Source organism: Mastomys coucha, unplaced genomic scaffold, assembly GCF_008632895.1.
Source record: "Mastomys coucha isolate ucsf_1 unplaced genomic scaffold, UCSF_Mcou_1 pScaffold3, whole genome shotgun sequence".
Classification (NCBI taxonomy): domain Eukaryota; kingdom Metazoa; phylum Chordata; class Mammalia; order Rodentia; family Muridae; genus Mastomys; species Mastomys coucha.
Window position 1 is genome coordinate 62,449,897 of NW_022196909.1, and position 12,645 is coordinate 62,462,541.

A 12,645-nucleotide genomic window follows, 5' to 3' on the forward strand; every position below is an offset into this window, starting at 1 on the left:
GCCCCTAGACTGGCTTTAGGACACCCATTTGCTCCAAGGCTGTGAACCTCCCCCACTCCTTCCTGGCTTTTTAGGAAAGTGGGTGGGGCTGCTGGAAGCAGCATTCATGAATTTTCCAGTCTATCAGATTTCAGTCTTCAGGGCCTGGGGCACCAGGAGTGAAGGAGGTTGCCCCAGGCAGCTCTCCCTGGAAGCTGAACTGGTTTCCTGACCCCGCCCCCTGATTATCTAGACTACACCCAGACCCTCCTCAGCTTTCAGAGGTCTCTCTCTTGTTTTGTTTTGTTGTTTTGTTTTGAGAAAGGGTCTCAAAGTAGGAGACCTGGTTGCCTTGGAACTCACTGTATAGCCTGGGCTTGCCTAGAACTCACAGAGATCACCTGCCTCTGCCTCCCAAGCACTGGAATTAAATGCTTGGCCACTACACCGGGCCTTGGGTGCCTTGTATTCTAAACAGATTTTCTATGAGGTGTCCAGTTTAGGTTGGGGGCTTTTCTTAGGTGGGCGTCCCACCTTTCTAACCATACCCTCTGGAATCTTACTTAAACTGTAGTTGAGAGAAGACGCAGATTCAACATCAATGACCGAATCAAGGAGCTGGGAATGCTGATCCCCAAGGCCAATGAGCTGTGAGCAGATTTCTGGAGGGAGGGGAAGGGTCCAGGCTGGGCAACAGCTGTAGGCACTGCCAGCTCTCAGTTGCTAAGTGTGGTGATGGAGGCAGCACGTTTGAGAAGAAAAGGTTCCTGCTCCTGCTGGGTCAAGATAGCTTCTGCTAGGAAGGGAGGCATTGGGGTAAGGAGGGGACTTCCAGGAGAGGGGCCTTACTGGGAAAGTGTTTGGAGGGCTGTGGACCGATGGAGAGAAGAGAGATGCTGGCCAGGAGAGCTGAAGACAGGAAGATGGGCATGGGGTGAACAGATTGCTTGAGCCCAAGGATTAGTGAGGAACTGGACATTTCTGCAGACATTTGCACAAGGCTGAGTATGGTCAAGGGTGGGGACAGCTGGGACTCTGAACTAAGCCTAGGGTCAGAGGGCGTTGGCCAGGCCTCTGGGTTTGCCCTCTGACTCCACCTGGTTGTGGCTACAGGGACGTGCGCTGGAACAAGGGCACCATCCTCAAGGCCTCTGTGGATTACATCAGGAAGATGCAGAAGGACCTGCAGAAGTCCCGGGAGCTGGAGAACCATTCTCGCCGCCTGGAGGTGACCAACAAGCAGCTCTGGCTCCGCATCCAGGTCTGACCCAGGGCATAAACATCTGGAGACCTGGAAATGCCACCCATAGGGAAGGAAGCTGTCTTGGTCGGGATGGGATGCCTCAAATGAAAAATGAACCCCAGTTCCTTCAAGCAGCATTTAGCAGCAGGTTCCCTTCTGTGAGACCCTCCCTCATTTTGCAGTCCACACTGGAGGTCAGACATATCACACACACACAAAGTCTCTGTCTCTGTCTGTCTGTCTGTCTGTCTGTCTGTCTGTCTGTCTCTCCTTCAAAGACATAGTTTCTTTGTGTAGCCCTGGCTGTCCTAGAACTAGCTCTGTAGACCAGGCTGGCCTCCAAAATCAGAGATTCTCCTGCCTCTGCTTCCCAAGTGCTGAGATGAAGGCGTGTGGCTCTATACCCAGCTAGGTCGAACTCTGAACTCTCTTAAAACCATTTAGCTATCTGTTGCCCCACTTTAAAAAAAATTTTTTTTTTGAGAGACAGGATTTTTCTTTGTAGAGTAGACTGGCTCTCCTGCGTCTGACTCCCAGGTGCTATGATTATAGGTCCACGCCACCTTGCCTGACTCTGCAGGTCCTGTTATGGGGCTACAGTCACTTCCGTTCACAAATCCTTGGGCAATGCTACACACTTTGCCTAACCTTAAGGAAGCAGGACTAACTACCCCGCCCTGGGTGTCTGGGAGGCGGCACTGGACAGACTTAAGAAGTAAGGCCTGAGAGGGTCAGGGCTCTGCCAGAGCTGCAATTTCTATTCCTGGCTGTATTGAGGACCACCCAAGGCTGGTCCTCTACACCGGGGGTTCCTAACCTTCTCCCCCCCACACCCCCCAGATAGGGTTTCTCTGTGTAACCCTGGCTGTCCTGGAACTCACTCTGGAGAACAGGCTGGCCTTGAACTCTGATATCCACCTGCCACTGCCTCCTAAGTGCTGGGATTAAAGGCGTGCACCACCACCGCCCGGCGGTTCCTAACCTTCCTAGTGCTGCATCCCTTTAAAACAGTTCCTCATGTTGTAGTGATCCCCAACCATAAAATTATTTTTGTTGCTACTTCATAACTAATTTTATTACTGTTATCAATTGTGATGTAAACATTTTGGAAGGTAGAGTTTGTTAAAGGGGTCGAGACCCACAAGTTGAGAACCACTGCTCTAAACAAAGTGTGCTTGGACCACAGGTTTTTTTGTTTTGTTTTGTTTTGTTTGTTTTTTCGAGACAGGGTTTCTCTGTGTAGCCCTGGCTGTCCTGGAACTCACTCTGTAGACCAGGCTGACCTCGAATTCAGAAATCTGCCTGCCTCTGCCTCCCAAGTGCTGGGATTAAAGGTGTGTGCCACCACCACCCAGCGGACCACAGGTTTTAAACTTGGATTGCTCATGGTGGGTGATAGAAGTCATTTCTCCACCTATAAAAATTGAACTTTGGTGCATGAGAACTCACCCTTAGTTCACGAAATGCTTTTTGATAATTTCCATTCCCACCACCACTGCCCAGCTCAGTTTAAAATTCTGAGAGGGAGCTGGCCAAAGTGTACCATGGCGGCTTCACAAGCTGCTGGCCAGCTGTAACTTGCAGCCTTGGAGAGCTTGGTCTAGACTTACATTGCCCTCCACTCTCTGCCTCCAGCTGAGATAGTCACAGGAGATGGGGCAAGTGGTGCAGTGGGCCACAGGGAGGGCTAGCCTGTGCTGGTATCATGTGTATGGAGGGCAAGCCTGGGACTGGCATCATGTGTATCTCATCATTCCATCCAATCCAAACAGGAGCTGGAGATGCAGGCACGAGTGCATGGCCTCCCCACCACCTCACCGTCGGGTGTGAATATGGCCGAGCTGGCCCAACAGGTGGTGAAGCAAGAGCTGCCCAATGAAGATAGCCCAGGGGAGGCCCTGATGCTGGGGCCTGAGGTCCCTGACCCTGAGCCGATGCCGGCTCTCCCTCCCCAGGCTCCGCTGCCTTCAGCTGCCCAGCCACAGTCTCCGTTCCATCACCTGGACTTCAGCCATGGCCTGAGCTTTGGGGGTGGGGGCGATGAGGGGCCCACAGGATACTCTGATCCCCTGGGGACAGAGCATGGCTCCCCATTCCCCAACTTGTCCAAGAAGGATCTGGACTTAATGCTCCTAGATGACTCCCTGCTCCCCCTGGCCTCTGATCCCCTCTTTTCTACCATGTCTCCTGAGGCCTCCAAGGCCAGCAGCCGCCGGAGCAGCTTCAGCATGGAAGAGGGTGATGTTCTGTGACACTGGCTGCCCCTGTGCCAAGGAGCAGGGGCTGCCTGGGGGCTGAGAGGACTGGGCAGAGCCCTCCCACCCTTCAGGCAGCACTTGGTGTGAAGTAGCCGCCTATCCTGCCTCTCTCCTTCCCCTTGGTTGCTCCCCCCACCCTGTTTGGACTTAATGCCTGCCTGGCAGCTGATGGGGCTGGAGAAGCCCTCCCCCTCGGCTTCGGGCCCCCTCCTCTGGCGGCAGTACTATGACTATGATGGGGAAGAACAGGGGTGAATCGGAAGAGAAATAAGAAGAAACCCTGCTAGGGGAGCCCCCTCTTCTGAGCCTGGGCTCTCCCGTAAAGGACATTTTGGAGAAGGGGGTGCAAGTACCTCTGAGGCAGCAGCTGGTCTGGGGGTGCCCAGGCCTGCCTTCCTGGGACTAGATGGCTCCCAGCCTGTCCCCCCAACCTGAATTCCCCCACAAGTGGGGCCTCCACCCCCCATTTGGTGCTAACAGCTCTCCCCTGGTGGTGTGAGGGTGGGGTGGCCAGAAGAGGAGTCTGGGTTCAGGGTGGCAAGCACCCCCACCCCCAGACCTCCCACATTGTGCCTTTAGTAAACACTGTGCTTTGTTGTCCTGGCTCTGCGTGCGTCCTCAGCCCACGACTCGGGGTGGGGGGCAGCCCAGTGGACCCCTTCCTGGGTCAAGAATTGAGCTCCATGAAGGATCTGAAGGAAGTTCTGGATCTGGAGGCCCAAGAAACAACCTTGACAGTGTGGGGCTGAGGGCATTGTCTCTCTGAGGCCACATGGTGGCGCTGCAGCCATGCTGGTCTGGACCCGCGCCTCCATCTGTGGTCTGAACAGTCGTGGAGGTGGGTGTGGGCAGGTCCTCCCTTAGCAGGCAGCTTCCCTAGGCTGCTAGGCTGTGTTGCTCTGCCTAGTCCGTGTTCTAGTGAGGCCTTCAACATTCTTCCCTGTGTGGGTAGCTACAGACCAGCTCGCTGGAGAGCAGGCTGCATCCTTATGGCTATGGGAAATGGATCCATTTGAACCAGTTTTGGAACAGATGAGAGCACAGGACCCTGACTGAAGTCAAACTTAGGGTTCACCTCCTTTGCTGTCTGGCACTATTTGCTAGTAAGGCTCAGGACACACTTTGCTCCAGGTTCTGGGGTGTTAGACCCTTTTCCTGATGGGGAAGTAACCTGGGCAGGTCTCTCTAGGTTTTGGTTAGCTCCTCAGTTTCCAAGACTCTTTTACCAGGGACCAAAATGGTTTCCCCTTAAAGGGCCCTAAAAGGCCAAAGGAACCTAATTAAAAAGAATTTACATTTTTTCTCCTCTTCGAAGAACAAGAGATCAAATCAGCATTGGAGCAATTAATGTTCAGAGAAAGAAAGACTGTCAAATGGTGTGGTTGAGATAGCTCTAGGCTAGCTGAGCCAAAGGATTAATCTCAAGGTCAGATGGAGCTGTGGATGACCTTGTAGAGCCTGAGCTAGCCTGGGCATATCTCCTTCCAGTTCTGGGTCCTCCATTGCCTGAGACTTACCCTCATGAGACCCATGGGGTAAACCCCAAACTCTGGCTGAGGTCAACTGGAGACTGGGATTTGGGGCTCATGGGGTCTGGGGCCAGCACTTCAGGTGTTGATAGGTCTGATATTTCCATCACCCTGGGGAGTGACATGGGAAGCTGCCTTCTACTTCCTCATATAACCCCTCAAACACCGTGAGTTACCCCTGCCACCAAGGCCTGGAGCTTCCTTTAGTTTGTTCCCAGCCTGCTGCCTGGGCGCTGGGTCAGGACCAGGCTGTGAGTGAGGTTCTGTCCACATGAGGGCGCACAGGCTCAGGCAAAGCAGTCTAGGGAGCCAGTCTCAAGACTGAGCCGTCCACACAGCCTGGGTGACTTCCATCCTGCCCGGGGCTGCTGATCTCCACCTCTGTGGCTAAATCCAACCCAGATGCTGTTTCCAGAAGTTCAAGCCACCAAGAAATGTGTATCTGAGACTGGCTGGCCAGACCCTGACCTGCAGTTGCAGGGGAGTCAGGCTGGGGGATATGACTGTGTTCTTCACCCTTAGATGATTAGTAACCTTTGCAGGACCTCTGCAGGGGAAAATCTCATTCAGACTGACAAAGTGTGATGTGAAGCAGAGATGGCCCCTCCGACCGACCATCCCCTTCCAGCAAGGGAGCCACCTTTAGGCCTTGGAGACAAACTCTGGGGGGGGGGGGGGGGGGGGTGAGGCCCTAGCAGCCAGAACTTCCTCAGGTCCCAGGTAGGAGGACTTGAGGAAGGAGCTGAGCAGGCAGAGCTGGGGCCCCAAGGTCCTATGTCTGTCTGTCCACACCAGCTGCTTCCACTTTCCTGGTTTTCAGTTCTGGATTTCCAAGATTGGCTACCTGTCATCTACAGGGATAACTGGGTAAGAGGTACTGTGACCTCAGGATGTCCTGCTTAACATCTGGACCTCCACCACCTTTTTCAGTTAGATTCTTCACTTGCTATTTTGTAGCTTTAAACAAGCTGAGGGTGTAAGATACTGGTGTATGCAAAGACAGACAGACACACTTGTCCTAAGTTCAGGAGCATTTCTCCCCTCCCCTGCCCTCTGAACCCTCTGGTCAGCTGGAGAGAGCCCCTTTAATGCCCTTCTGGCCTCCAGGGTCTCCAGACCATGGTCCTGCCCCCTTCCTCTCCTGCCCTCCTCTGGACTCCTCTCTTCTTTGCTGCCTTTTCTGAGGTGGGGGGCAGTGGAATTTATACAATATTTAAGCAGCCAGAGCTAGGTCCTGGAAGATATTATTAATGTAAAAGGGATGGGCCGCAAATGCTTTTGGACCTGGTTACAATTAGAGGGTGATTTTTCTAAAGGTCAATGAATTCAGATGATATCCACAGGGGGGAGAGAAATTTAATACCTTTTTAGTGAATTAATTAATTATAATATTATATCGGCTTGGGGTTCTTTTCCAGAGTGATTAAGGCAGCGATCTGTCTTCTGTGAGCTGGCTGCCGGGAGGACCCTGTCACAGGCTTGGCGACTGGGGCCCTTCGCTTTCCTCTCAGCCGGCCTGGTGGGGGGTGGGAGGAGGCAGATAGCTCAGCAAGGGATCCTGCAGGTGTGGCGATTGGCTCTGTCCTGCTCCTGCCTATACTCCCAGCCTGCTCCCAGCCTGCTCTCTGCCTGCTCCCAGCCTGCTTCCAGCCTGCTCCCAGCCTGCTCTCTGCCTGCTCCCAGCCTACACTCCCAGCCTGCTCCCAGCCTGCTCTCTGCCTGCTCCCAGCCTACACTCCCGGCCTGCTCTTGGCAGCAAGCCTCATACACGGGGACTTAGAGGACTCTCCTTTACACGTAGGGAAACTGAGGCCCATGGACTATGAGATCTTAACTGATCATGCTGGCTGAGGGCAGCCGGGCAGAGCTGGTTGGAAAGACCATCCCCCACTCATCCTTTAAGCATCCAAGCAGTCTGGACAAGTAACCCTCCACCGGAAAGTGCCAGTGTGGCATTTGATCTTCCTGTCTGAAAACTAGTATGGGGTGTGGAGTATGCCCATGCACCTGCAGGGCTTGGTGAAGAGAAGCTAAGATTTCTATCCCAGGGAGAGTGGAGCATGGCCACATTTGTCCCTGTCTTCAGTCGCACAGCCCTTTAGCAAATCTTCATACCTCATTATTTTGTTCCTTGGGAGACAGGCTGACATAGTCATTCTGGAGTCTCAGCTAGTCTTCTCAGAGCAGTGGAGAGTGGGAGCCTGAGGCTAGAGGGGCATCACCAGGGACCGGCTGAGAGGTCACTGTGTGCTGACTCTAGCTGGATCTCCTTGGATAAAGGGCTAGACTGACTCGTGAACTACACCCAATGGGAATACGAGTCAGAGTCTCCAGGGACCAGGCTGACAGGAGTGCTCCCCCTGGAGGAGGAGGAGGAAGGGAACACTCCAGGTATGGGACACCTGTAGTGCAGAGGGGTCTGAATGTGCAGGGGGCAAGTGAGGGCCATGAGGCTAGGGCATGACTGCCTAGACTCTTCCACAAGGCCACAGCATCTGGGTGGGAGGCCAGAAACAGCAAAGCCGATGAGACTTGCACTTAATGGCCGGTTCTGCTACAGCTTGCTGCATGGTAGAGTCTCTCTGTGCCTCAGTTTCCCCATCTGTGATGAGATTGCAATATATAACTATTCAGGCCGGTGTAGGAATTAAAATGGGAGTAAGGGGAGCTAAACTTTGCTTTTAAGTTTCCTGACATCCTGGGGGGGGGGTCACTGCCCCACCTCCATTATCTTTTAAGGGGACACCAATGGAAGTTCTAGATTAGGCGAGCTCTTTGTTGGGGGAGATAGACTTTTTCTTTGACTCCACTTTCTCTTCTGCCTGCCTGCCTCTGTCCCTCTCCCTCAATGCCCTCTGTGGCCTGGCTCCCCCACAGCCCCTCCCCCACTGGCTCACTTGGTGTGCGGTGTGCAGCAGGCCAGGGAGGGCCTTCCCATTGTACTATCTTTGGTCCCTAAATTAAAATTGATGACATCTTGAAGTGAGCAGTGAGGGTAATTTTGCTTCAGAGCCAGGATGCTAATGAGGCCCCTTAATGGTGCAAATGCTGAGCTGACGGGTCGTGTGTCACACGCAGCAGCTAGGGGGGTAATGGCCACGGTAAGTGCTGGTAATTACACCCTGTCTTGCTGTATTTTGGCAGGCCTGGTGGGAGAGCAGAGCCCAGTCACCATTGGCGGGGACGCCCTCACCCACCATGGGACTGACAGCCAGGGATACCCCCCTGGGCCCAGCCAGGCCCCTTCCACTGTAGCACCACCTAGACTGAGGGTCTTGGGGACAGTCCCTGAAACATGCTGTGCAACCCACAGTCATACCACTGGACATGGCTTAGTCTTGACATTCACGTCCCCAGAGCCTGGGCACCTTCCCAGTATGCCTGCACACGGAGCCATGCACAATGCTTGCCCATTCCACTCCCTCTGAGCACAAAAACGTCCATGGATAGGCAATTGCAAACCCATACAAAACTGCCTTCTCAGTATGTGCGCACTGAGCACCTACAGTGTATTGCATCTAGGAGTACTCATCTTCCCAAGTAACTCTCCCCACATCAACCCCCCTCTCCCTCTCCCCCCTCTCTCCCCCTCTCTCCTTCCCTCTCTCCTTCTCTCTCTTGCCCTCTCTCCCTCTTTCTTCCTCTCTCTCTTTCCCTCCTTCTCTCTCCCTCTCTCTCTCCCTCTCCCTCTCTCTCTGACACAGTCTACTTATTTATAGATTTGTTTATTTTCTATGTATGTGTGTTTTGCCTGAGTATCTGTCTGCACTCTACATGTCTGTGCACAAGGAGGTCAGAAGAGGGCGGTGGATCCCCTGGGCCTGGGGTCACAGTCGGTTGTGAGTGGCCACACAGGTGCTGGGATTTGAACCTGCGTCCTACAGAAGAGCACCCGGAGCCTTTCACTGACTCATTTGTCCAGACCCTCAATGCTGCATTTGACATTTTTAATTATGTGTCTGTGTGTGTGTGTCCACATGTGAGTGCAGGTCCAGAAGAGGGCACTGGAGCGCCTGGCACTGGAGTTACGGGTCGTTAGGAGCGGCCACATGCGGTACAGGGAACTGAACTCCTGCTTTCTACAAGAATATCCATACTCTTAGCCCAGACTCAGCTCCCAGCACCCATACAGCGGTTGCACCCATCTGTGACCCCATTTCCAGGGGATCAGACAACACCTTCTCACCTTTGGTGAACTTCAGGCACACAGCTAATGCATATGTACAGGAAACACCATACACATAAAATAAATAAATCTTTTTTAAAAAGCAAGGAAGGAAAGAGGACCTGCCGATAAAATGGGAGACTTCACAAAGTTCACAGGCTCTTGTCCCGTGGGGATCCTCCTCTCCCAGCTTCTATTAGTCACGTGATCACAGTACGGGTTAAAAGCGTGGACTCATTCTTACTGTCTGGGATCTCTGTCTAGATCTATCAAAATGTGCACTCACTCTGCTTCTGCCTCCGTTTTCTTGTCTGTAAGATGGGGATGATAAAGGCATCTGGATGTAGACAGGGTTCAATGAGTTTATAGGTGCAATGAACATGGTGCCTGACACAACCCTGGTAAGTGTGTGGGGAGTTTTGTGTCCTGGCAGAGGGTGCTCTCCAGGATGTGAAGGCAGTGGAAGGCAGAGCCGGGGCACCCTCCTAAGGCTGGGTGGTCAGGGAGGGCCTCAAGGAAGAAGGCGGCTCGGGATGATAACCAGCTTGCCTGTGAGCCAGCTCCCTCTCTGTACTACTCAGCTGTGACCTGGGCCCAGGTGGGTGGTCACACCTGAGCAATGGGGGACAGCTGAGAGTGTCTGGGGGAGGCCAGATGGAGGGCCACTCATTCCATATGCAGGGCCAATAGTATTCCTGCTGTCCCTGCTAGGAGCAGGGCAGCCTTGACCCTGTCGGGACATCCAGGAATCTAAACAGGCCTAGAGAGGCCACATATCTGCTGGCTGAGTCTCAGAGGAGGAGGTTACATCCTGGAGAAATATCCCAGAGAATACTCAGAGTTCATCATCAAAGGAAGTCAGGACAGGAACGCAAGCAGGGCGGACTCCTGGAGGCAGGAGCTGATGCAGGGGCCGTGCAGGAGTGCTGCTTACTGGCTTGTTCCTCACATACTGCTCAGCTAACTTTTCTTTCTTCCTTTGTCTTCCCTCCCTCCTTTCCTCCCCTCCCTCCTTCCTCCCTTCCTCCCTTCCTTCCTTCTTCCTCCTCCTTCTCTGTCTCTCTGTCTCTCTCTCTCTCTCTCTCTCTCTCTCTCTCTCTCTCTCTCTCTCTCTCTCTCTCTCTCTCTCTCTCTCTCCCCCCCTCCCTGGTTGGCTGGTTTGGAACTCATTATATAGACCAGGCTGGCCTTGAACACACACAGTTGCTTGCCTTTTTCTCTGAAGTGCGTCAGCATGCCCAGCTGAATTTTTGTATCTCCAGGACCACCTGCCCAGAGGGGGCACCTTCCAATGTGGGCTGGCCCCTCCACATCGTTGATCAGTCAGGAAAATGCCCCCTCAGACTTGCCTGCAGGTCAAGCGACAGATGCATTTTCTCAAGTGAGGGTCCCTCGTCCCAGACGACCCTAGTTTGTGTCCTGCTGACTTAAAAACTAGCCAGCATAGGTAAGTACTGATTGTTTTCTTTATCTTTTCCTTACTTCCTGTTGTTGTTACTGGTTTTGTTTTGTTTTTTTGTTTTTTGTTTTGTTTTGAGACAGAGTCTCTATGTAGCCTTGGCTGTTCCAGAACTCACTATGTAGACCAGGCTGGCCTCAAACTCAGAGATTCACCTGCCTCTGCCTCCTGAATGCTAGGATTAAAGGCAAGGCTACCACACCAAACTATGAGTACCAATCTTTGAGTTGCTAGTTCAGGGAGGGGTCAAAAGTCAAAATTATAAATCTGGCCAGGCAGTGGTGGCACATGCCTTTAATCTCAGCAGAGACTGGGAGATCTGGGAGGCAGAGACAGGCGGATTTCTGAGTTCGAGGCCAGCCTGGTCTACAGAGTGAGTTCCAGGACAGCCAGGGCTACACAGAGAAACCCTGTCTCGAAAAACAAAACAAAACAAAACAAAAAACAACAAAACAAAATTATAAATCTGTTTTTTACTGCATATGATTCTTTTTGAGTCCCCTTGAAGTTAAAAACACAAGCGAACAACACAAGCCTATGGATGGAACAGAGGTGGCGGCACCCATCCATAATCCTAGCTCTTGGGGGAAAGGCAGAAAGAGCAGAAATACAAGTTCGTTCTTGGCTGTCAGCCTGATAGACATGAAATTTTGTCTCTTAAAGTAAATGCTAGGCATGGTGGCATATGCCTTTAATTCCAGCACCCAGGTGGTAGGGGCAGGTGGATCTCTGTGAGTTTGAGGCCACCTTGGTCTACGGAGAGAAAGTTCTAGGATAGTCAGGGTTACACAGAGAAACTCCATCTCAAAAAGCAACACAAAATAAAACAAAAAAGTCAAAAGAGGGGCCGGGGTCTGTTGCATACATGAGTCCCAGGTTTGATCCCCAGCACCAAATAAACAGGGAATGGCGGACCATACCTGTGATACTAATATTTGGGAGGTAGAAGTAGGAGTATCAGGAGTTCAAGGTTATCCTTGGCTACATAAGGCCTTGAGGTCAGCTTGGGCTTCATGAGGATCTGCCGTCAGCTGGGAGCCATGTGTATTTGCATTGGTAGAGGGCACCTGGATCCAGACTCCAACAGTGAGACTGACCACTCCTAGATATATCCTCTGGGGTGGGGCTAGGCTGGGTGGGGCTAGGCTGGGGTGGGGCTAGGCTGGGGTGGGGCTAGGCTGGGGTGGGCTACTGCTTTCAGTGGGCAGAGGGCCCGGGAAGGGGAGGCGGAGGGGCTGCTTTCTAATGAACAATTAGTGTCTGCTGTGCTTCTAATCATGTGGTTCCGTGTAATTAAGAAGCTAATTAGTGCCATGTCAATTCAGGTTTAATTAGTTCCCTCTTCAGAGAAGCCAGGAAGACCCTCATGCTAAAAGCTTCTGGAATAAAAATGTGGGTGTGGCATGGTAGGTGCAAGGGAGGACATCAGGTATAGGATGCGGGGGAGCCACTTCCTCTTGTGACCCTTCCAGTCCTGGGATCAGTGACTTAGGCCTCCTTTATACCTCCCCTCAGTGACCTTGGCCGTGGAGACATTGGGAGGGGCTCTCCCCAGCCCCCAGCATCTGTGGGGACACTCTGCTATGTGCCCTTAAGTTACCGTGCCCCATTCTGGATTCACCCTGGAATCCATAGTTCACTCCCCATTCTTTAAACTCGCTTTGTGATAAGCACTGGGTACTTTCCCATAGACGCTGGGGAAGTAGGTACCCAGAAAGCTTAAGTAATCCACTCAAGGTCACACATCCAGTTACGTGGGGTACCCAGCCTGTCGGACCCCAAGACCTGTGTGACTGACTGAGGAAGCAAAGCTTGGCTCTCACCCAAGGAGCTGGCTGCATCGTCCAGCGCTGAGCTCTTGCTGCTTCTCTGTGTGCTGGCTGGTTCTGTCAACAGGCTGGACTTATCACAGAGAAGGGAGCTTCAAGTGAGGAAATGCCTCCGTGAGATCCAGCTGTAAGGCATTTTCTCAATTAGTGATCAAGTGGGGAGGGCCCCTTGTGGGTGGTGCC

The 12,645-nt window shown here is 52.7% G+C and overlaps 1 protein-coding gene across 7 annotated transcripts in view; it reads left to right on the forward strand.

Moving 5' to 3' along the window:
* Positions 1-4,085, forward strand: part of Tfeb (transcription factor EB) — a 56,192-nt gene extending 52,107 nt beyond the window's left edge. For all 7 annotated transcript variants that reach the window (XM_031347168.1, XM_031347170.1, XM_031347166.1 and 4 more), the window contains 3 exons: positions 554-629; positions 1,093-1,240; positions 2,995-4,085. In XM_031347168.1, the coding sequence (XP_031203028.1) occupies positions 554-629; positions 1,093-1,240; positions 2,995-3,474 (704 nt within the window). In that variant the 3' untranslated portion in view covers positions 3,475-4,085. The remainder of the gene's footprint in view (positions 1-553; positions 630-1,092; positions 1,241-2,994) is intronic.
* The last annotated feature ends 8,560 nt before the right edge of the window (positions 4,086-12,645 follow it).